Here is a 25,274-nt window from a genome sequence, read left to right on the forward strand (position 1 = left end):
TTCTCCTTTCGAGGGGTAGGGGGATTAAAACCTCCTACACCACAGATCACCATCGTCCATAGATCCAGCAGTGGATGTTGTAACCGCATATGGAAACATCGAATGTTTCTAATCATCGAATATGTGCGGTCAACTTCTAGTAGTCACGATGGTGAAATAATGTTTTTGTCGCTTTACTTTCCCTCTTTACACTTTTGGGTTGCAATTGTTTCTGTTCACATGAAAGTTTGTTTTCGTGACCGATAGGCCTATGTGTCTTTTTTTCCATTCTTGAAGACTGTGAAATTTTCCTCTCAAAAAAAATTCATAATTTTTTTGTTCAAGTGATATATGAGAGCTGTAAATGAAATATGCTCCAACCTGTCCAAATGTTTTCCGTGCAGATGAGAAGTGTGTGACATTTAACAAATGGTGCGTTGACTGCAAAGCACTTTTTTAGTTTTTAATTTTAATCATCCAGGAGGAATTTCAAGAAAATAAACACCGGTCACTTTGTTTGCCGGAAGATAAACCAGCCTGTGCATTAATTGAGCGGTTGTCAGTGTAATAGAGTGGACCGAAAAAAATTCCTCCAAGGGACTCGCATGCATGGCGATGCGTGCATCTGATTTTGTGCATGCGGTCGCGCGTCAGAAAGAACGGGCGTGACTTCCAAACGCCCGTTAAAGACTTCAGTTTTCGAAATGTGCCAGACATTGTTTTTCAGAGTCTGCGGCAAATATTTCCATTGAAGCATTTGACAAATCGAGCTTAGTCATAACTACTTCATGACGCGTGCCCTGTGAGCTCCCAGAGTGTCCACCAATAAGACGGCACGCCATACATTGTTACCCTAAACCTGGACATAAATACCCGTACGCGTGCGCGTTCCATCCTGTCACGGTCAGTCAATTTACTTAACGTGTAGAGTCCCGCGACCCCCTTTCTTCGGCATGCAAAACACTCTCATAAATTAAACGCATACTTCAAACAACCCAAGACAGGAGACGGACTTCAGGCATACGCAAACGTCGTTGGCTGGTTGATTTGCCTCAGTGTGTGCAGATACAATCTTTATTTTGCAATCACCTACACTGTTCGTTTTAAGTGGTGTTTATTACAGAGACCTCCTGAAGGCGTACACCTAATTATTATAAACTAATATAACCAAACGGGCAAAGGCCTACATGACTGTACATGTACATTGCTTTTGCATCCTAATGGGGAATGGACTTACAGCAACCCCAGTAATGATCAGACTCGTGTATTTTAATACCACGCGAACTGCATTAATTGTTTACGTGAACTGTACGTGCATCCCATCCAAGGAATAGCGGTTGGTGCTCGCAGTTTTTCGCTGACCGTGTCTCACGGACCGGAACTATATGATGTCAGTCGTCTTGTCACTTCACTGCTGTCCTTGACAGTATAGGGTAACATTTGTCCCGTGCTTGAACAATTGGGGGCGCTTTAAACCTAGCGGGAACAGAGCCGCTTATAGAGAGTTGCGACATGAGTGTCTCAATTGTTTGGAACCAAAATGGTGGATTTTGGTTGCAGACAACAGCTGTACGCTGTTCTGCACACAATCGTCATGGACAACCATTTTGGTTCCAAAGTCTGAAGTCGGCGCTATACTCTCTATACAGCTCTGAGTGGCGAACACTCCTGCGAAGGTGATATTCCGCTGGTTCGCGCGTCGTTCAGTCTAGCGTTGGCGTCTTCAAGTTGGCGGCTACCAAGAAAGTGCAGCTGCAGTCCTTATCGAGGGACTGAGTGCTGGGGAATGTATTTTTTGCTATAAAGCTGAAGGGTCAAGCAGGTTTGAAGCAATACCGGTAGAAATAGGGTGTTACGCACATGTACGAGCAAAGCAGGTATCAAGTGTATGGGGTCACTGTGCTCCCGACCTTTGAATTGATTTAGCGTCCAGGCTTTCTGCTTCTAACCCCCGCATGATCTCAAGCGGCCCTTGACGTCGAGCACACCGTGAACACGATCCCCGGCTGGCACGGTTTACATGTATTGTGGGCCTACAAAAGTACTGGGACTTTTTTTCTTATCGAGGACCTGTGTGCACCGATCCAGGTGTAATAGGACCCGTCGTCGTGACTCGTCGTGCGTGCTTTGGTGTCGGTTTATGGAACGGAAAGAACAGTCTATGCGCACTGTACCCCAAGTTCAAGATCGAGATTCGTGCGGCAAGAAATCAAATTCGCTTGATGTGTTAATTTTCCCCGTCCTGCTTTGCTCTTTGCTTTGATTTCATGTAAGAAATCTGGCAAAGTTAAATTGATATCTGATCGGACTCCCCCCGAGAGAGAGAGAGAGAGAGAGAGAGTTTTGCCGCTGCAAACGTGTATGGCTTCCCCTCTTCTCTGCTTGAAAAAGTTCCCTAGCGCAGGTAGCTTCAATAGAAATCGGTCGGATCAGAAGGTCAAGCAGAAAGCACGAGCATGCCCCAACAGATGGTTTATGCGTTTAACTGAAGGTCATCCGTAGAAAACTGTCCGTTCATTGACTGTCTTGTACGCACACCTAGTGTCGCCACGTATGATCACTGTGTCCGTTTGCTACATTGTCTGTTACTCTCTTGTGAATGATTTCACAAGCAGGGGCCAATTTCATAGAGCTGTTTAAGCACAGAATTTGCTTAAGCGCGGAAAAACTTGCTTAATAAACAACGGTTACCAGCTCGAAATGTGTGATTGTCATGCTAACCAAAAGACAGGTAAATACCATTCCAAAAAGAATTTACATTACATGGAGTTTTGGCTGGTAACCTGATTTGTCAAGCGAGGTTTTTTTACGCTTAAGCAAATTTTGTGCTTAAGCAGTTCTATGAAATTGGCCCCTGATTTCAATGGCACTCGAATAATATTACTCCATTGCACCCAAGGTTATCGTAACATTGAATCGTCACTTTAAACTTGTATATTTACTCACATCCACATCAACACGCTTCTTTGGTCGAACGCACTGTAAAGTCCTCAGACCAGCTGACTTAACTGCTATAGTTTCAACTTAGTACCATGGCAAAGTTGTCGCTTCTGCAATCGTGAAAAGCTTGAACTAAATTTGCTTCCAAAGTACTGTTTCAGGAAATTACCACGAACTGTAGGCTCAGTGCTATTATGCCGCCCAAGCAAGCGAAGCCAGCCTGTCTCACCAAGCTTGTCCGAATTACTCGGCTGCGGCCCAAAATGGCACGTGTGCCTATAGAAGCCGCTGCATTCAGCGGCTGCCATTTCCAATAGACCCCTGTCACGGGGCAGCCATCTTGCCGTTTTTCTACCATCCAAATTAGTGTAACCAAACCGAAGCCGGAAGGAAAAGTAGTCTGCTCCCTTTTATCAAGATGTGCAGTTGTATCACTTTTTGCCAGTAGGTCTACAGGTAACAAGATAAACATGGCAACATCGTGATAAAGGTGTGTAGACCTGTGTGCTGTTGCTAGTCGTAACTCAGTCGTAACTAGCTCGTAAGTCATTTGGACACGGCTTGAAACAAGTATAGCTACACTCATCAACTCGATAAAATAAAGTGGTTTTGGTATCATTAGTACAGTCAGACAGTATAATTTCAGATAGCACTAATCGTGAACATGGCGTTAAATACTATGTAATACCAATCCGAAAGTTGGGCCTACAAGCTGTTGAAACTTTGTCTATATGTTGAAAAGATACGTTATCAAATACACCCGGTTTTGCTGCCATTTTAAATGGCTCGGGCATGCCAATCAGGCGCAAGCGTCAGAGACAACATGGAACCTGTATTTCATCTCATGCAAATTGCCACAATTCAAATTAACAACTGCCTTTAAAAGTCAACATTAAAACAAGTAAAGAAGCACGGAAACTCGGCTCTCTTTCTTGAGGTCTTATACAGTGACATTTGTGTTGGTCGGACCCTTGTTTGAATACGTGGGTCGACGGGTGTAAACACACTCGTCTCTCTGTCAGCTACCTTGTTCAAACATAATACTTTCGGAACAGGGTGTTCCGTGGCGCAATACGTATTTAAAAATTAAAAGAAATAAAAATTGGAGTTCAATTGAAGCCAGCAGCTTATATTACGATGTTTGTGCATGGTACAATCCTGTTTCACATTTAATCCTTGATACCAATAACCTAGAGACAGCAAGTCAGGCCAACATTATGATCGTAGATGCTGAGCATGCGCGGTCAGAGGACTTTGTCACGTGTGCGACATGGACCAATGCGGCACAGGCCGTGGCAACACCAACTAGCTTGTGGTCTGGAGTGCCACAACACGTGCGTCCGTTGAAAGGGGCTTCCACTAGTTAGCCAGTGGCGTCCACAGACTCGCGTTCTTTCCACTCGCAGCCACAACTTTCTAGACACAGCTCCCATTTGGTACCGTAGCTGCGCCGACTTGAATTAACACCATGCATTGTAATCTCGATTTCACTGTATACAGTCTGGTGTCCAGACGTCAGTTCGGATAAATTCTGCTTGCCTGTCGTTTAAAACCGGGTGCACAACGGCAAAACTCATAAATTTCTGCGTGAAGCTATCAGTCTAGTTTTAAAGGGAATTCTATTCGCACATTCACATTGAAACTGCCCATTATGTCTGACATGGATAGGAAACATCGATACTAATTCACGCTTTTTTCCCAAAGCGCTTCACAAAACGCAGCCCAAGCAGCGCTGCGTTCAGTAGACCAGCATTTTTAAAACAGTCCACGTTGAAAAAAGTGAAACTAGTATATTATATAAAATTCAGCCTATAATGTAATTCGACCACCAGAATTAGAAGCCATTCCTGCGGGGGCACAACGCTCGTGGACAGGTGGTACGCGCGCGTTACGTGTCTCTTCGACCAATGGGGTGTCGTGATTTGCCAAATGTACGCGCGCGTCAAGCTGAAGAATGTGCGTGCGAGTGCGGTGCCACCGCAGTTAGGGCGTCTAATCGGATTTGTCTATAATCTCTGTTTGTCACCCTTTAGTGGCATGCACGCTGACAGATTTGTTGTTTGACCAACTGAAATGAACATTTTGGTTTATCTAAGTTCGTAATCTGCAGTAGAACATATGTACAAAATACTGTTATGGGTTGCATAGCCCGTATGCTTTTTTTGTTAATATAAATCCTGTCTTGGCAAATATAAACAAATGTACACCCAAAACAGTACTTAAAAAATCTGTAATATCGTGTTGTATTACAGTGAACACGACTGAATAATGGTATGTACATTGTTCACGTAATCATAATATATTATTGCATTTACCGTGGGCCTCGTGGTTAATTTTAATTCTAATGACGTCACTGTTTCAAGCCGGAAATCAATTAACAGAGAAGAATATTAGGTTACATGGACACTTTAGGTCTGTGTGATAATCAGTAAGTGATCTAAACAAAAGTTGGTATGTACTTCTCGTGCAACTGTTGCTAGTTTGTGAGTCGCCATGTAAATAAAATCGACATGTTTAACCGGTACGGGGCTAGTCGAACGTGGCGAGGGTTGGATGGTTAATTAAGCCGGTACACAGCCGGCTAAAACCGCCACAGGGCCATGCAATCCGGGGGGCGGGTTGCTTGGGTTCACCCCCGGTTAAACTTGGCTTTGTGATCTGACTTTACAGTTACAGCGCCGGTTGCCAACAAGCTGTTTACTTCCTCCAAAATACTGATTACAGTGTTTAAAGACGTGGGAAAAAAACAGAACTAACCCGACAATCACTTTTCCCATTCACCTTTTGAACTACTCTTGGTCATACTTAATTTTGTAAACAATTTAATCTTGCCCGCAGTCGAGCAAAGTCCTTCGTGCGAGATATCGTGTTTTTATCAGTTGACAACATACTGTACAAACACGTGTACTGCAATTATCAGTGTAGCTTTCGTTATAACTTGTAACCACTTAAACTCTGTGTGCTGTTTATATTATTTACAAACACTAAAACTTCAAAAAAAGGTTGTGACTGTACTGAGGAACCTATACGAAATTTAGCTTGGACGGGGGTTCACATGTGGGTGTCGCATTCGACCACATCTGGACTGAAGAAGACCTTAGTTTCTTTTACGGACGGCGAGGGCTTACCGGGGCCTCTGACGACCTTATCAAGTGAGGTGATGCCATTGGGCCGGGCGGTGTCACGTGACCCTTGTCTGCTATTCGATGGGTCGACCTTGTTGGTCCCTCTCAGCCTGTCCATGACGCCGCCGGCGCTCGACGCCTTGCTGCTGTTGCTGCTCTTGTTGCTGTTGTCGGAGCTGCTCCGGAGGCGGTCCTCCCGGGCCTCGTTCAGGTTGACATCGTTGGTCGACTCGCCCCCGGGGGCCGCGGGCAGGTACGTGCCCGTCTCGCTCACATAGTTTGGGTTCGAGTGGACCTCGGTGTGGCCCGAGGACGAGGTCTGGAACTGCAGACCGCGGGCCGACGACGTCTTGGTGTTGGCGCGCAGCCGGGTCTGCGTGAAAATGTTCATCTCGTCCTCGTCCACGAAGTACAGCGCGTAGATCTTGACCGCAAAGAGGCAGGTCAGGGTGACCGTGGCGTTGATGATGAGGCCGGCCGAGTAGTAGCTGGCCTGGTAGTAGGGCTCCTTGGAGGTGAAGTAGATGGGCGAGAAGGTAACGTAGACGACCAGCGTGCAGAAGCTGCAGAAGGTGATGAAGCGGGTCTCGTTGTAGTTCTCGGGCAGCTTGCGCGTCATGAAGGCGAAGACACAGCACACGATGATGAGTGCCACATTCCACACCATGACACCCACCGTCTCCACGATGTTCATCAGACAGGTGACCTGAAGAACGTTCTCCCTCTCGTTGGGCAGCTTCAGGATGACGCTGGGCGGGTCAACGATCAGCCACACCACGGTCCACACCACCTGCGGTGAAGATAATTATATCAGATCATTTCGTTAACCCTTATGATGGAGAACAAACGACTCGAGGTCACACTTAATGCCACTCGACCTTTCACGGACATCGGCCATTCTCAAGGCCGTTGGGGGTCTGAGAATCAAATACAATTCTCGATGTAACCTGTGTTTCCACGAGCCACGCCAAGATTTCACTGATCATGTTCATTTATTTACCACATGAAAGATCCGGTACATGACAGAATAAACACTCCCCGATCTACCTGGATTATTTACCTTCAACCTTTTGGGGGGACAGCAATGGCATGTTTGAGCAGATCTTAAGTAACGATTTGGTAAGAAAATTGTTACTCACCGCGAGTGAGGAGACGGACAGCGATAAGACAACTTGGAACATGGAGCCGATGTAGTTGGGCCTCTTGGCCGACTTCTTAGAAGCCCGGAAGATGCGGAAGAGACGGATGGTCTTCGTCGCTATAGAGGCGTAGATGAGGGACGGTGCTATACTGGGCCCAAAACGGCGGAGGATGCAGACAAACGTAGACGGGGCGATGGAGAAGACTATGGCCGTGACGTAGGACAGGAGGATGCCAACGAAGATGATGTAGCTCAGCTCCCGACTGGAGGCCTTGATGAGTGGCATCTCCTGGTTGTGGATGTACACGGCCAGGACGAAGAGGGTGGCCAGGATGCACACGCAGGCCACGGTGATGATGGCGATGGCCCAGGCCTGCTCGCCGAGCACGAAGTCGTTGGGGATGTCCACGCAAACGGTCTGGTCGGGGTTGGGCCAGGCGAACTTACCCTCGTCCACGTCGATGCAGGACTGGCACTTGGTGCCGTTGTCCACCACGATCTCGGACGTCTCGCAGGCTGTGCACGTCCAGCAGCACAGGTTGTCCGGGATGCGGTTGATCTTCTCCCCCGGCTTGCACGGGTTGCTGCAAACTGACCGCGGTATCCCCGTGGAGGGATCCACCGACGCGCCGTCCCAGAGGTACCAAGGCAGCCCTGGGTCTATCTTGAGACTCGGGACGTCCTTGTCCGTCGACTGTTTCCACTCCCCTACTCGGTGGAAGCTGTACTCGCCGGACGTCTTGTTCATCTGCAAGTGGTTGACGGCGTACCGGCCGTACATGTTGCCCTCTTTGGTGAAGCTTATCCATCCGTTTGCTAGGCTCTGGAATTCCGTGTTCAGCAGGTGTTGGTGCAGGACGTCCCCGTCAATGGCCGCCATGTTTGGGCAGAGCCCTTGTTCTGTGTTGGGGCAGAGGTCGCGGCGCATGCTCTCCAAGGCATGGGCAAAAGTGAAGACCGAGTCCATGACCAGCGTCTCGTGAGCGACCTTGCCGTCGTCGGCAAGGCTGATTAGCCCTGGGTCGTCGCAGCTCGGTGCCCCCGTGCCGTTCGTCGAACAGTCGGTGTACTCCTCCAGGAACTCTCGCAACCACGGGTTCCTGCTCGAAGTATTCAGAGAATGAAAGTAGTCATCGAATTCATTCAGCCTCTTAGACAGCGGAGATAACGTGAACGCCCCTGCGGTGGTAGAAACAAATTAAGGGATAGTTTAGAATCAGACCGCGGACACAAATGGGTTGAATATTAGAAATACGATGTAGGTTACTGTGGTCGCTTGTTTGATTATTGCCCATAAATCTATCAGACAGGGGAACGAGCTCGTTGGAGCCATTTTAAAGTTGTTTGTTTTGAGGATTGTTTTTTCTCGCTCAGGGGCTGTGGGGGAAAACGATTTGCACCTGAGTCGCTTGACTCACGTTCAGTTTTTGCAAACGTTTCGGGTGCACCAAACGCTGGCCTTCGTCTACTCTGGACACAGCCTCAATACATGGGCGCGTCCGAAACAGATACTTCGCGGCTACGGCTCAGTTCCGTTTTGCAATTTGGGGAAGAGCCATAGTGGTCGACAACTTATGCCCGCGTCCGACACGAAATGTTTCAACAAACGGAACAAAAGAACTGCGCTCTAAGATGGCTACCACGCAAAGCCTCTGTAGTTCTTTCGCTTGAAACCCAACGCCCATACGCTGATGGAAGGGACAAATGCACGGCATACTTTTTGTGGAGCACTCATTGGACAGAGGTCATTTTAACAATAACATGGGTCGACACTTTAACGTTCACATGACACATGCCCACTGAAAGTACGTGCGTGGACAGCAGGTAACCCACAATGCTTTGCGCGTCCATCGCTGTGAGGTATTCCTTCCACGAAAAGTCTGTGAGTGTGAATGTCCCCCAGCGCCCAGTAGGGCAGTGGGGACGAGCAAAGATAGAGTGTGTGAAGGACTCTTGTGTCACTGTCCTTGTGACCCCTCAGGGAGAGGTCAAATCATTTACATATTGACACTCACACAAGATAATACGCTCTGCGAATTGCACTTCAAGCCTCTGCTGCACTGGAAAACAGGAATCGTCATTGAAGGCGCATGGCAACGATTTTTAGGATCCCCGAAAGCGATGCCTGATTAATGCAGGCATACGAAAATTGTATGTGGTGATGTAGCAGGCGGCTCGTCTCTTCTGTTACAAATCTTGATAGTGGCACTTAACTACTCAAATATAACCAGAAAAGAAAAAATACATCTTTGAAAAGGAGCTGTTTACGTTGTGCTTTTGAAACAAGTGCTTTGAACAAGATAGACATAGTTTGCTATTGGTGTTCATTTTGTTTGACGCACCGATTAAGATAAGAGTTGCACAAAAGCAAAACAAAACAAAACAAAACAAACCAATACTACAATGTGTATGAATTCATAATCAACATGCAGTTCTCGTAAGCATAATGCAGAGTGACAGTGATGCCCCTTGCTTTGATTGTATCTGGGGACAAGTCGATAAATAATGCCTTTTTGATGCGCGAGATGCGTTCGGCACAGGAGAGCAAGCAGGCAGATGTTGAGCTTTGGTCCCCCCCCGCAGGCCTCCTCCAAAACCTCCTCCCTTTGTTTGTTTACACAACATGCTTCAGTGATAGGCAACGTCGTTATCCGCAAATGGCGCTAGTCAGAACATATAAAGCAAGGTCAGAGCAGCCTTATGGCCGTAATAAGCACGCAAGTGTTTTTTTTCTCTCTCTCTCTCTCTTCCATAACTGCCGACGGTGCTCTGAGAACAAAGTGCCCTTTTTATATCAGTTTCTGATGGAAACGTATTTTCCTTCCTATGTGTAAACTCAAACATTCTGGGGCGTAATGAATGTCAAACCCACATAATTAGGGTCAATTTCTGGATTGCTTCACCGTGTGAACCGATAAATTGGTTAAAAGGATCGTCGCCGGCATAATTTTATAACAGTGTTTTGCTGCTGTAAATTTTGTAAAAATAACTAAAAGGTGTTCATTTCTGCTTATTTTGACGACTTCAGTGTTTATATCGTTCCTCTGCTAACAGATTTAAGTGGAAAAATCACCATTGCGTCTGCACGCTTCTTAAAACACTACGGTGTTAAATCAATACCTTATTGATAAACGAGTTGATAGATTGAGTTTTGTGCAGATCGCTTGGTGCTATTGCAGTGTAGCATTTAGTTCTTGCAGTATAGAGGCTTTGCGTGATAGCCATCTTGCAGGGCAGTTGTTTTGTTCCACAGGGAAACCTCCTTTGTGCCTACCCTGTGGAACAAAGCACTGGTCTGCAAGTTGGCAGCAGTGGAAACCCTCTATACATTTCCTGTGTTACAAATTATTGTAGATACCCCTGTAAGAACACTCAATTTGAGGGGTATTTTGTTTGGAGATCAATGCCCCAAAGAAAACCTGCCGCATTTCTTCATTGATTTCTCTAAGTTACCGTCATCGAGGTGGTTAGAAAGAGCTCAGAACTGAACCGTTGGGTGTGTGTAACCGTATGCAATCTTTTTGCATGTATACGACCAGTGAATTCACTGAAGCTTGTGTTGTCCGCCTTGAGCAGAATCACCCCCTCGTCGGGTGAAAAGAGCCATGCTGGTCGGGAGTGTTTGTTTTGTCGGTAGCGATGCGCACGCAACGTATGCATCTCATAGTCGTTCGTGAACCAGCGAAGTAAAGTTTGTACCAAGGAGCCTCCGTTGCTAGGAAAATCGCGCCCTCTCTTGGTCCAGCGCGGGACCCATTGGCTGAGTAGACTCCATCCAATGTGGCGTCTCGACCAGCCTCTATGTGCGTGGCGGTTTTGGTCGTAGAGAGGTTTGTCATTTTGTTCCCCTCCCCCGTTCCCTCGTCGCCATTGCTAGCGCTCACCTGCACTGAGAAATGAAACAGCGGTGATTTGGCGCGACTATCTGGCTGAAACACTTCAAGTAGCCTGGCCACAATACACAGGGAGTGATTAATAGGGGACTAAATGCGGCTTCTTCTTCTTCTTTTTAAAAAGAGGAGACAAGTTCGTGCACGATCTACGCTGCGGTTGCTGTAGAAACGCGAAGCAGTGATGAATCGTCCACACTTGAGTTGCTTTTAGCAGAGAATGTTGACGGTCGGAGCTCAGGCCAAGAGACCTCCAACAATAGGCAGACCTGTCGCCCTTATTGATGTACATGCACAGAGTTTGCCATGCGGAAAGCGAGGAAATCTGAAGTGGTTCGATATTAAGACCGGTTTAGTGGACGAGTCCGGAGAGTGAGGAGTATAGAACTAACGTCACCAGGGTCCTCTACGGACATTCGTCTCAAACGTTGAAGTTGGGTACATGGTTGCAACTGCCTAGAAACCATTGCACACAGTGGCATTTCTGGCGACGCTGTTGACAGAGACCAAGATGGAAAGAAATTCCCGGATGTGATCAGGGAGGTTGCACATTGAGACCAGTAATGCAGGCCAATATATATATACACACACACACACCAAGTTCGATAATTTCTGTAGATTTTTCCCTCTCCTGTGACATATAAGTGACCTATCTTTAACCCCTCTTGTTCCGTTCAGGGTATCTTTAGCATTTACTGCCCTTGAAAAGCTGAATCAAACTTCATTTTAATGCTCACGTAAAATTCCTCACTCGTACTGTAATTTGCCCAAACCTATTAGGTTACATATATTACTGTGTTCTGTTATCCAATTTGTAGTTTGCGTCAACAGCTATTGTGCTTTGCAAGGCGAGAGAATGCCATTTAAAAGGGGGCTCATTTAATCTTATCTCGTCACGTTGTATATTGTGATAACATTTCGAGATTTCTTTTGTCGCGGGTTCTTTGGCCGGCGAGTTTGAACAGACTGGGGAACAACGCATAGCCAGAGCTGCAGCGCTCTGTACGGAAACAATTCGCAGAGCAAGAAGACATGGCACGTAATTTTGGCCTTTGGTGGAGGGGCATTAAGTGCTTCATTTTTGAACACCCTACTTTTTTACACTTTTGCTGGCGTTTGTTTCGAAGGTTTTCCACAAATTGGAGTTGTTTCCGGACCGTCTTCAACAACAACGAAAGACGTACTTTGCAAATACATTTTCATGAGGAAATTCCATATAAAATTCCATATAAAAATAAAGAAACGTGCCGATAAATTCTTACAGGGAAAAAAAGAAATTAAATTCCAATTTCATTATTGCTGGTATTGAATCGTCAGTATAGCACCATGTAATCTTTGGTTATAAATGTTTTGAATGTTGCTTTGCATTGTTTTCCTGCAGTACATTCCCGAATTATTTACAGTACTGGTGGAAACAAAAAATGTTTTCCACGATTGTTGATTGTTTAGGTTTTAAAAATGGGATCCGTTGGCAGGTTTTTTGATGAGAATTTTACCCTGTTTGATCATTATTTACCGACGGTGATTTCTTCAAAGCCGGCGATAGCGTCATTTCCGTAGTTTCCCCAGCCGTCGCTGCCGACCCAGACAAAGCGCCTTTCGGCACCGACCCGCTGGGCCGCGCCAAAGACCTTCCTCGCCAGCTCGATGTCCAAGAAGAGCACCACGACCACCGAGTCTGTGTTCCGCTGCAGCACCAGCAGGTCCAGGATGAGCGTGTCCAGCTCTTCCAGCTCGGCGAAGGGCGACACGGTCCGGTAACTGGACGCGGAGGTACAGATGTTCCCCTCGGCGCTCCGCCGCTGGAACTCCTGCTGACCGTTGTGGCCGTAGACCTCGTCGGAGCTGATGAAGGTGACGTAGGTCCAGTTGAACTCCACCAGGAGGTCGACGATGGCCTGCACCTGGTAGATGTCGGGGCTGACGGTCCGCAAGAAGTACGGGTAGCGGTTCTTGTTGCTGAGGACGTCGCTGGTGGACAGGTAGCTCACCTGGGGCATCCGGTACAGGCCCAGCAGGATCGCCGCCTGCTCGCTACAGCTGCTCCGGCGAGCGCCCACCACGCCGACCATCGGCTTGCCCGGCTCGGCGCACCTGTTGCAGGGGATGAAATTGAGGCTGCCGCGGAGGGTCTCCGAGACCGAGTAGAAGGTGTCTCGGATGTGGTAGCCGAGGTGGATGCCGGGTAAGATGGAGTGGTTCCTGTTGATCCAGTCGATGGCGTACACCATGGCCTCAACCTCTCTCAAGGCCTGCACAGACCGAAGCGGGGTGCACGCCCGATCGTCGGAGAGATTGGTAAAATGAAGAGGAATAAGACCCCCCACGATCAGGTCGCCATCCTCCACGTAGCTTATGTCCGGGTGAACACAGGCACTGGCTGGCCCGGAACGACCCCAAACTACCAAAAGGCTCGCCGCCAACAAGCTCAACAGCGAACGAAGAGGAAGTCGGCAAAGCATGGTGCTAAACGTTTGGATGCTCCGTGCCAAAATTCTGCCCGATCGCTGAGTCGTGGAACGTCCGAGTGCGTGTGGCGCGACAGAGCTAGTTTAAGGCAGTTGGCGAGTTTGGCCTGGTAATTACAGTCAGGTTTTTAATGAGGTCCTTCAAAGATTGACCCACTGGCTTAAAGTCGATCCAGAATTCGGCCTCATCTCACGATTCCCGAAGCGCCCCGAGTGAATAATTTATCGATTTCTGTGCTCATACAAGGAAACTCGATCGTCCGCGGGTTGGACTTTGATATATTCTACATTTAATAGATTATGCCGGCTAAAAGCTTCAGGTCGCATCGAAAGGGAGAGTGATCACGCGGTGAAGCTGTCATAATGTCAGCTCTTCCAAGAGAAGGAATCAATTCGAAAAGATAAATTTTCTTCTGGGTGTTCCTCGTTTAGAAAAGGGGAAGTGAGTATCGTTTTGTTCACGAGTGGGGTCGGCTGTACATGTAGTTAGCGTCCGACACCCGGAAGTCATTTACAAGAGACGCTGAAATGGAGCGCGACGCATCATCACGCGCCAGTCATCGTCACAAGCTACCCCCCTGAAACCTTTCAATCTCGGCTGCTGGATTGTTGCCAAGTTGGGCATTGTTTTTAGCAGCTTAAGTACCGCAATACACATATGAGGTTTGTGAATTAAAGGCTAACTGCATTGTTGCCAAGTTATGCCAACATCGAGGCAGTTTTATTAGGTCCATGAACTGTAACAAAATGTTTCGCTTTCTTGCGATGAGGGGTTTTACAAGCCAGCGCTAAACAGAACTGTGTTTCGTAAGTGTTCAAAGAAAACCCGTGTTCAGTTTCTGTCTAACAAAACTTTGTTTTCCGCTAGCTGGGAAAAACAACCTAACACAACTTTGTTTTCCGCCAGCCGGAAAATAAAACAACCTAATAAACTTTTTTTTTTTACGCTAGCTGGAAAAATCAACACTAAACAGATCTAGAATCACAATAATAAATCTCCCTAAAAGCAAATTAATAGGAAACTAAAAAGAACTGCCGCATCTGCTTTGCTGGCAAAATGATTTCGCACTCAGAATGGAAAACTCAGTACTAGAATCCTTCAGAAATCGTGTATATAGTTTGCCATAGAGTAAGCATGTGGGTTCATGGTTTGTTTATCCCGTTGAGGGATTTACACACCTCACTGTGTAGATATCTCTAAAGATCCTACGCACCTCCTAAAGAACCTGTATCCGAGTTAGTGGATTTTGTAGGATTTTTTCCCAACAGATTCCTACTGGGTTGGGTGTTTGAATAATTTCTTTTGCTTTTGCGTTGCAATATGGATTTTACTGGTCACACCAAAAACGCACATTATTTTGTCCATCGATGCGTTTGTGGTAATCCTTGCAGGTGAATCCTTGACTTATCTGGATCTGTTTGCACCATGGAAAAAGGAGAATGCCACAGCGCGACTCGTCCTAACAAAATAGACGGAATCTTCTTGCATGTTCTGGTGGATAGATATCAGATGTTGTCGCGTGTACGTATCACGTACCAATTACATTGTTTCCCGAAACCAGTGAAGGTCACTGAGAAGGAAATGTACGCGCGTCAGGCCAGCTTTCGTTATCGGCAAAACAGACATCTGCTCTGATTTCGAATTACGAATGCCGATGTTAAGGAAACAACAGCACACCACTGCGTGTGTTACACACAACAACTCTTGCCAATATGAAAGCTGTGCCATGCATTGGCCCGTTCACTGTTTGGACGAAAGCCAACAGACACGCAAAAGTTGATCAAATGTTCGTGCTATTCAAATAATTATTTGAAACCATTTCGAGTCGAGCGAATGTCACTGCAAAATGTTTCGCGACGTCAACTTTGTTTTTTGCATCCTCCTGAAGTTATGGACCGGCCGTCATCTAAACGGGTAAAAATTCGTGCGTGACTTCGTTATCTCGTCTTGATTTTGATGGTAACTTGAAAGCAACATTTAATGCTAAAAGTTTGCTTGTGGAACCAAGCGGTACGCGCGCTAATAACAGAGGCGCTGGTGCTAGGTAAATTTTTGTCAGCTCTCATTGGTCAACCACTGACTCGGGCAGTGCACAGTACGTGCATGTGCATGATACTTTTAAACAGAACATGGCGGCTGGTTACCCACGGCACTTTGCACCAACTTCAGAAACGTGAAGGGAACCAGTTTAGTTTTTAACACACCCCCCTCCGCCACTCCCCCCCTTTAATGTCCGTGTTCGGGGACCTGGCGCTTGATAAGGCAGATTAATATTCCCTTTCCTCACACCGTCCATATCTGTCGCATGACGAGACCAGACATATTTGCGTTTCCTTCCTTCGTAACCCCACAATCCCGGGATGGACTTTCGTTATCTTAATGACGTACACACCATAAATAACAGGCTAAATTGACTGCATCTCTTGACGATTACTTTCTGCTCATGTTGGGATTTTTTTTTCTTTGAGAACATTGGCACTCGTGCGTGAAAACATTCGTGGTTGTCCCTTGAAAGGGGAAACTCGAGTGAAGTTCGTTCGTGTCACCCGAAGGCGCGAACTTTGTGGGAGACGTGGACTTAAGTTCAAGCCGCGCGGCTGGAAATATCTTGACGAAGCTTCAAGCCAAAACGATTGTTTGAAAGGCCTACTTGCGATTTCGCGCTTGTTCAACCGCGGGCTCTGAGCGTATATGCAGCTGCGTGCAAATGCGAACATGCTGTAGAGGCATGGCACGCACGTTTCCAATTAGAGGGGATCTTTGCAGGTGTTAATGATGCGTTACCTAGCAACAACGTCCGGGGCAGAATCCTGGAGAGGTTAGAGAGTGCCGAGACGTCATGCGGAGTCGGCAGAGTATGCTCTTTTAAGTGTCGCAAAAGCACATTCGGATGTTGTTTACATGTCAATGTCATTGGCGTATGCTGCGTTTTGACATTTTGGCCATAGGTCCTCATCGTATGCTCTCTCTTTGCACATGACGCTTGCGGTAAAAGTGATTACATCGTCTATGTTGAAGACACATACTCTGTGTAATCCTTATACGGCACTCTTTGAAATCTGTTTGGAAACACGACTATCTTGGTCACAGTGCCTTGTAGCAGTTATGTCTTCGTCGGGTAGTTGGTAATAGCATCACGTGACCCTTTTGTGTATATTCCTAGTATCCATTTCTGTTCACGTGACCTGTTCATGTGGCTAATTGTTCACCTGACTGCTTGCAATAGAGTCATCCCCATGGTGTCCTTAGCCACCGTGTTCAACCGATGAAGATGCATTGTAGCAGGTCTGAAGCTCTGCGCGCTGATATCGCCTGACATCTGATAAGAGAAAAAAATGCTGAACTGCAGCGCCCATAACAGCCCGTCCTTCCCCCGTCTTGTCAACTGCCATTCAAGTAGCGATTTAAGCTCTTCCCTCGATTCTTTGACTTTATCGACTTTTATCTTGCCGTGGTCCCTCACGGCCCGTTGCACTTCCACTGGGCATGCTAACAGCCTAACAGCCGTACACCGTGCAAAAATACCATCGCCCTTGCCTGTCCAAATCAGTTGTGACATGAAGTCAGTTCATTTACTATCTACAGCAGCCGGTGTTCAGAGTTTTTCCCCTCTTGCGAACTTGACAACATCGAACGCGCAACGGATTATTGCTAAAAGCAGCGCCCTGTCCGCCCAGGGGAAAGATCGTGGACACGGGCCGGCTGTTTCGCTGAGACTCAGTGCGGGCATTCTCAAAGTGACGTGCCATCGCCGTGCCTCGATGACGCGCCTGATCGTATCGGCGTTTATCCACAGTGCTGGGGGCGGTTGTTGTGGTTGAGTTTCGCGATGGAAAAAGGAAAGGGGTTCCCCCTGGGGAACGGAACGAGTAATGTGTACGGAGGGGAGATACGACAAAAATCGTCTAAGTTGGCAGGGGAGACCGAAGCCGAAGCACATATAGATCAGGCGCGAGTCAGGCCCGTGCATTGATATACACTGTAATGCATTTCAAACTCTGGGACCTGCCATCGAGTCCCACTCAGGTCGATGCGATGTGTAGGGTTTTCAGATCTTGTCTGATTCAGTTGGCTCCCCGTAGAAAATCATTCCAGACTTCCACCCCTGACACCGAAACAGTCTTCTCTGTCTTTTTTATAGGTTTCCTCAGGTCTCTAGGTAACAAGTGCCCATGCACTTTTCAGCAACCCCTGGTTTTATTGTACCAGAAAAACGATGACACATAAATCAAACTACATGTACTAAAAAAAATCCTACTCTCTTGAAATAGATGCAGTTATGTGGCAAGGATCAAATTGTCAGGGGTCACGGGGGCGGCTTATCTTAAGGTAGCCACGGGGACACCAGACTTTGAGGGGCCCTCCGCCGGGGCCATATTCGTTCCGTAGAAAGTTTCCGCTGCATGTAATTGGGAGTGCGGTGCTAAGTGGATTGCCACGGCAGAGTTTGAACTTCCAAGTAAAATGGATGTTGAAACGCACGGGATTCATTTGGAAAATAACCCGATCGAGTGCGTTTTAGAACGGCATTTTGTTTAGGATTATTCTATCTCTGAAACAATAGCATGGAAGACAGAACGCCGTCATGTTGTCATTGAATGCTGTCTCAGCAAATAAGCTTTTGGGATTAATGATTCCCTCAGTTTATGGAACAATTAAAAGCTCCATAAGCCGTTCAGCATGTTTTTAAGTACGGTGAGAGGGTGGCAGATGGATGCGCATTGAAATGCCTGGACGACTCGATCGTTTCTCGTGGGGAATATACTATGTAAATTGTCAACGCGATACCTCGTTGGAGGCCGGCAATTTGACCCCTAATGGTGCTCTGAAATGCAGTGACACTTTCTATATAGTGCCTTTTGCTGTGTGCTTTTGAGTAGCTAAATATCTCGTTGCTAGAATGGCAAATCCATTCGTAACGCTTTTGTATTGTAAAGACCAAACTGTTGTTTTTTTGATGAATAACAAACGACCCCGAACGCACGTCACAATCTGAATTTACTTTGGAGGGGAATATATTATCTCTGTATGAAGCTTTGTTAAAAAAAATCTTATTGCATTGTGTATGGTTCTTTTATGCTTCGTTTATATTTTCTTGAAATTCACAACATGGGAAGCAACGAGAAGGGCTTTTAATGAAAACAAAAACAAGTGCGTTGTTAATGGGCCGTGCATATTTGGCGTGCCGGAAGCCTCCAGCGAACCGAGAATGCCCGATCGATGTTGCACTTGCAGATCGGCATTTGGCATTCACATCCGCTCAAAGTAGCAAGGAGGCAAAGTCCACTTTGATATCGGAATCGCCTTCTGTAGCGACTTATCTCACGCCCTTGCAATACCAAGAGATAGCAATAGATGTAGCCAGAGCATGAAGTTAAAATGACCTCTGCCTATAATGTTATTTAACATGACACAGAAAAGGGATTATAGTGAGTCAATACTGTGCACCGATTTGGACGAATCCGAAATTTGTAAGCGTTTTCCTCATTAACAGTAGCACTTGTATTAGGCTACCAAAATTAGCGTTAATATAAACTTGGGGTAAGTTCGATCAGCGACAAATTGTCAACCAATCGTCGATTTTGACTGGTAACCTATGCTCGAAATATATACTGGGCACCAGGCAAAATGGACCAGTGGTTAAAGAATTGCCGCTGATCGAACTTTGCCTATGGTACGATGAGCGACATTATGTACATGTACAGTGCATGGTTCAAGTATCACACTCATCAGAGCCATATATCGCTACTTGGCCTCGTGTCTGCGAACAAGGAGTGGAAGATCCTGCGTCCAGCAGCCACGTTTGGAGGGGCCGACACACCACCTTGTGCACTTGGTTATAACCGCGGTGGCGCCGCACTCACACGCACATTCTTCAGCTTGACGCGCGCGTGCATTTGACAAATTACGACACCCTATCCGGTTCGTAAGTGACTTCGTCACAAAGGCGGACGCGCGACGATTTGCAGGCTCTCATTGGAAAATCGTTGAAGTTGTGGGTTGACTTCCGGTTCCATGGTTCCATGTAAACGGCGATCAAAGCATGTAACCCTAGGGCCCTATGAGCAGTGCTCGTGGGCAGTGGGCGTGGTTTAAACTGAAGTGACGTCACACTTACGAACCGGATTGGTCAAAGAGACATGTAACGCGCGTGTACCACCTGTCCACGAGCGTTGTGCCACCGCCGTAATGGCTTCTCATTCCGGTTGTAGAATTACACTGTACAATCTAATCTGGGTCCAGGACAAACTGGAGTGGAAAGGGGTAGAGGTTTTCTGCTTGTTTGACTACTTTGATTTCTCAAAGGTCTAAATTAAAAAGTAGCGAAAAATGACGTTAATGCAAGCGAGGACGTAGCGTGTATACTAATAGTTTGTCTAATTTTGATTTTTTAAAGGTCTAAATTATAAAGTACCGAAAAATTACGTTAATGTATGCAAGGACAAAGCGCGTAAGCCTACAATTAGTTTTTCTAATTTTGATTTCTCAAAGGCCTGATTTATAAAGTTACGAAAAAATTACATTAATGCAACGAAGGACGAAGCGCGTACAATTAGGTTTTTCTAATTTTGATTTATCAAAGGTACGACTTATATATATTAAGTTGCGAAAATTGACGTGAATGCAAGGGAAGGACGTAGCACGAGCGAGGGAGGCCTAGGGAAATACAATGCTGAAGGACACTTCGAGAAAATATTGCGGCAGTTAGTATGACATGATTTGGAGGTCCCTCAAAGTTTACGTGTAATCGCACGACACGTTTCACAATATCGTGAGTGGAACTGGTAAGTCAAAAATATAAAGGGTATTGTGCGCAAGGGCACCCTTGTCGGTGGCATATAAGGAGAGATGGGCCGGCGCTGCAATGCCATTGGTTGCTGTGCGAGGTCAATCGGTAACAGCGATACGCGTGCGCCGGGCCTGCCCTATTTCAATGCGGTCATAATTGGGTGCGTTCGATTAGCTTCCCTGAATACACCAGTGTTACACGGAAGGGAAGCCTCGAAATGGGGGTAATCGAACGCTGCAGTGTACTTGCCAATGCAAAAAGGTCAAGTCCCCGCCACGTTCCATCATGTACGTCCATGCACGAACAGTCCATCCGTGACGTCATTACACTCGGGCAGCCTCCAGAGACCCGCTCGCCAGCAGGGGTAGTAGTGGCTGACACCAGGGCGGGCACGAGGATCACGTGATGGCTAAACGAACGCTCTCGTGTAAGTTTGACTTACACGTGTAAGCTAATCGAACGCATCCAATGATACCGATTCGCTCGCGTGAAATTTTGTTCCCGAATGACCTGGTCTTTGACATCCCGCACTGGCTCATTACCTATGCAGAGCGCGCCGTCATGGCAATACACGTGAAGTGCAATGCAATAAACAGAATGAGAAGCCATTACTGTGGTGGCACAACGCTCGTGGACAGGTGGTACGCGCGCGTTACATGCCTCTCCGACCAATAGGGTGTCGTGATTTGCCAAACGCACGCGCGCGTCAAGCTGAAGAATGTGCGTGTGAGTGCGGTGCCACCGCAGTTAGGGCGTCAAGTTGACTTGGTCTATAGCCATGCAAACCAAGACGATTTCACATTACATAGTATTCGTATTTGCTGTCATATTTCCGAGCCTCGAGCTACTCCATAACTTTAAAGACATTCTTTTATCCGCCTTGAGCAGAAGCACCCCCTCATCAGTTAAAAGAGCCATGTTGGTCGGGAGTGTTCATTTTGTTGGTAGCCACGCAACCGTAACGCGTGCATTGCAAAGTGGTTTGTGAACCAGCGAAGTGCAGTTCCGAACCCAGGAGGCTCTGTAACTAGGAAAAGTGTGCCCTCTCCCCTCCCGCTCCTGGCGGATAACGTACCCTTTGGAGCAATGTTTGACTAGCATACACAGCGCTTTGAGCCACTTCGTATGGTATTGCCTCGTATGGCTCAGGGAGGGAACCTTGTGATAACCTCGTTATAGTCAATTTGCTCGCTCGTTACAGAACATTGTCCGTTCATCTATTTGACAAACCACCGGTAACCTCGTTACCCGCAAGAGCTAATCGATGCCATGAATTATTACTAAGCCATCTGGTACCAGACGGTCTGCTGGGAATTTTCTGAGCCATATATTCCCAGAATTCTCTTCATATCCTGTCGCACTAATTGTGCTGTAGTTTCCCCATCATTTCCGCTTATGGCTCTGTAGCCCACGTGCAGCGCACAATGAAGCAACTTCTTACGCACTTTATAGAGGTTATTCACGGCAGCCGTCTTCCTGGTCAGCGCTTTTGCGAGGGGAATATGCACAACAGGTCTACTCATGTGTATCCCTATGGAGCAAAAACAATGACCAGGAAGATGGCTGCCGTGCCGTAGACCTGCTGACTGCGAAAATCGCATATCCAGCGATGGATTCGCAGGTACACCTGTGCGCGGAATTTACGTTCTTTCCTCCACCAATATTTGCGCACCAAAAAGCTTTCTTGATGTACGAGTGTGTGGATTGTTTTCAACATTAAGCTGCTTGTCTGCATTTTAGTCACATCTTGAATTCTGAGATTTAACCTTTAGCCGTGACCATCGATAGGGGCGATGGTTCCCTCGCTCCATGGGTTAATCGAATCTCTTTGGTCAGTTTATGTCCAAAGATTATACGGCATCCATATTGTTATGGCGTGGAGAAAACCATTGTCAACAAGTCAACTTAAATGAAATACGACCGGGGGGGGGGAACAGGGTTCGCAGATACTCGAGTGGTGTTAGAGCTCGGTATTCATCGCTGTGATAGGTTATTTTCCATCTTTCACGACAGTCACCGTGGCGGCATTTTGGACCGATTTACAGCGAACTTAGCAACGATCGATGGCGCCCGGTCTTAATGAACGCCCAGCCGTGCAAATAAGGCTCGTCCGTTTCTGAAGTCTCGTTAAGCGTATGAAGCAGGGTTTGTTATTGTTAGTCTTCAATAAGGCACAGTCGTCAAGCGCTGTCAGCAAAGACGAGGTCAGGAGGTACAGCAAAACCTCGATACACCTTTTTACTCCAGAGAGTAGTCTCTTGAACTCATTAAGCCGTTTTCTTTTGGAGGGAGATGTTGAAATGTAGGATTTACTAAAAGCAAGGGCTGGAATATAAATGCAGCAGTCAGTCGCCCTCGTTTCCCGAGTTTGCGTCTTGAATGACCTTGTTAGAAGGGCGTGTATTGCCCAGAGTGTACGTAGCAAGCCGGCATGATTATATATGTACATACATTAACCCTTCAAGGTGGCAGCAAAACGCCTGACCTTTGAGGGACCCAGCTTCTCCCTGAAGAAAATATCGGCCTTGCAAAATTGCTTCTAGATTATTTACCTAATTATGGGGATAATTTTTTTTTGGTGAAAATGTTTACTACTGCAAATTCCATCTTTGGAAATCTCCATTGTGGCTCTACCCGCGCTTTTATTGGCGGCAGGACAAATCAAATTTTACGACAGGTGTTTTTACCCACCTTTTGTATTTTCTTAAGTGATGGGGTACTCTTGCCAAACGTCACCCGGTGTTCACCCCTGACAGATTTTTTCAAAGACACAATCTGTCCAGACAGGAGAGTAAAAATGATTCACTCGTGCGGAGAAAAAAAATTGACAGATTGCTCGATAGATTGTGGCTAACGTTGTCATGAATATCACATAAAATATTTCTGCTGAGGCATTTCGAAAAAAGCAACACACAATCTGACATATTCATCGACCCCGTCACCCGGCGGAATTTGTCAAAATAAACCCCAAGTCGCCCGGCAGAGCAAACGCCCATTTTCATAATTCTGTCAACGCCGCGCCACATCGCTCCGCCGACAAAAAAACAAAAAACCACAACGCTTTCCCGTCATCGGCAATTCAGTGGGCCATTTGAAAGACACGATTGTTTACGTAATCTTAAAAATAAAGCCATTAATCTTAGACTATACTGCACATCTCACGCCAAGACAAGCAGTCTAAACTAACTCTTATCAAAATATTGGCAAATATCTTCGTAGGAGTCAGATTGAAAACGCATCAGCCCTGGTCACTTTATTAGGAAGAACAAACTCTGCGGGTTATAGATGTGGCAAGAATAACTTCAGTGATTTCAAAATGCTATTTGTCTATTTGCGAAGTATTAGATTTTTTTCAACGCAAACTATTTTCCGTAAATGAGGCAGTTTTGTATGATCTTTTTTGTTTTGTTTGTTTTTTCTCCATTTATTCAGCGTACTGTCGACAAGTTTTCCACCGGGACTGACATAAACGAGATCAGCATGAAATCCATCCAGCACACCCGAATAATAGCGGTGCGCCGTTCTTTGCTACCTCTATAATGAAGTTAGCCTTGCGGTTGGCTTATTAAGTGTGCTTTATTGTCCGGCAGTCTGTGTTTCTCGAGCTGTAATAGACTGTTAATGCAATCAGAAAACCTAGTCGAACACCGCCCGCCACGTGCCGAACCAAGCCGGCTCCCCTCTCTGGTCACGGCCGACTACAAGCGGCCGTCCTCCTGTCTGCCTCAACTGCCCAGTTTAAATTGAATCAAAGTCACCGCTCTGAGCTGCATAATGCCATGGCCAACTCGAAGCAACATCGCCGTCGATCAATGAAACCGGGGGCGCTCCTCGATTTATTCTTCTCTCCATCGATATTTTTCGTTTGAACTGAAATTCAGACTCGCGAGCCAATTGATGCAAAGCATGAATCCATGCGCAGAATCCATGCAATTTCCGTTCCTATGAGTTGTTTAAATTTTGGTATCGACATAAACGATTGAGTATCACACGACATACAAACTTTGTCATTATTTTTCCGTCTACTTTCAAATATAGAACTACTCTTAATCAGCGTGCTTTTAACATAAAATGAAGGCCGCATGGCACCCAGTCGATTCTTTCCATTCTCCCCTTGTCAAGCTGTCGCATTTCCTTGACCATAATATGCCCAGTGATTATGAAACAAAGCCATTAAGCGGTCGCGCGTGTTATGCATAGCGCTCTATTAATAAACTGATTCAATCCCACTGTCTTGAACAGTGGGAATATAAAACCTAGCCTTGCCGTACGCGCTGAGCTATCAAGAGGCTCATAATGGTATTGCCATTAGCGAAGTTCGATCAGCGACGGTCAGTCAACCATTGGTCGATTTTACCTGGTACTCAGGATTTAATATGTGCAGTGATTACCAGGGAGAATCGATCAGTGGTCGATAAAGTGGTCCCCGATCGAACTTGGCCATTGAACGTCATTCGGAGGGGAAATATGTTTGGATCCTTTCAACGACCCCGGATGCCTACAGCTTCTGGCCCCAAATGGCTCGTTTTACACCAGTGCAACTTGTATTCTTAAAACGGAGGTATACGTGTATCTGTTTACTTCTTTTGGTATCTTTGACAATGGATGAATGTCTTCGCTGTGTAAGTAAATGTCCAAAGTGTGACGTCATTTTGAACCAGCAAGTGTAGTGCAAATGAACGGAGTACGCAGGCGTGTTGGTTCATGCGCTAGCTCTCGCGCTCATGCCTCTAACACCATTGATCCCCATTATATAGTCTATATAATGGAGATCAATGGGTGCGTTCAATTAGCTTCCCTGAACACACCAGTGTTACACGCAAGGGAAGCCTCGAAATGAGGCTAATCGAACGCTGCAGTATATTTGCCAAGGCATTCTGGGAAAAAGGTCAAGTCCCCGCCACGTTCCATCATGTACGTCCATGCACGAAGAGTCCATC

General features: G+C 46.6%; 1 protein-coding gene across 3 annotated transcripts in view; it reads right to left on the minus strand.

Moving 5' to 3' along the window:
• Window positions 1–1,010: 1,010 nt before the first annotated feature.
• Window positions 1,011–25,274, minus strand: part of LOC110974631 (metabotropic glutamate receptor 3-like) — a 29,742-nt gene continuing 5,478 nt past the window's right edge. For 2 of the 3 annotated variants that reach the window (XM_022226428.2, XM_087146497.1), the window contains 2 exons: window positions 7,184–8,364; window positions 1,011–6,834 (listed from right to left, as the gene is read on the minus strand). In XM_022226428.2, the coding sequence (XP_022082120.2) occupies window positions 5,971–6,834; window positions 7,184–8,364 (2,045 nt within the window). In that variant the 3' untranslated portion in view covers window positions 1,011–5,970. Of the gene's footprint in view, window positions 6,835–7,183; window positions 8,365–12,591; window positions 13,982–25,274 lie in introns of those variants that run through there. The other variant, XM_022226429.2, reaches the window with a different exon arrangement.

The sequence above is a fragment of the Acanthaster planci genome, linkage group LG15, assembly GCF_054643075.1.
Source record: "Acanthaster planci isolate LZ-2023a linkage group LG15, COTS_SCS, whole genome shotgun sequence".
Taxonomy (NCBI): Eukaryota; Metazoa; Echinodermata; class Asteroidea; order Valvatida; family Acanthasteridae; genus Acanthaster; species Acanthaster planci.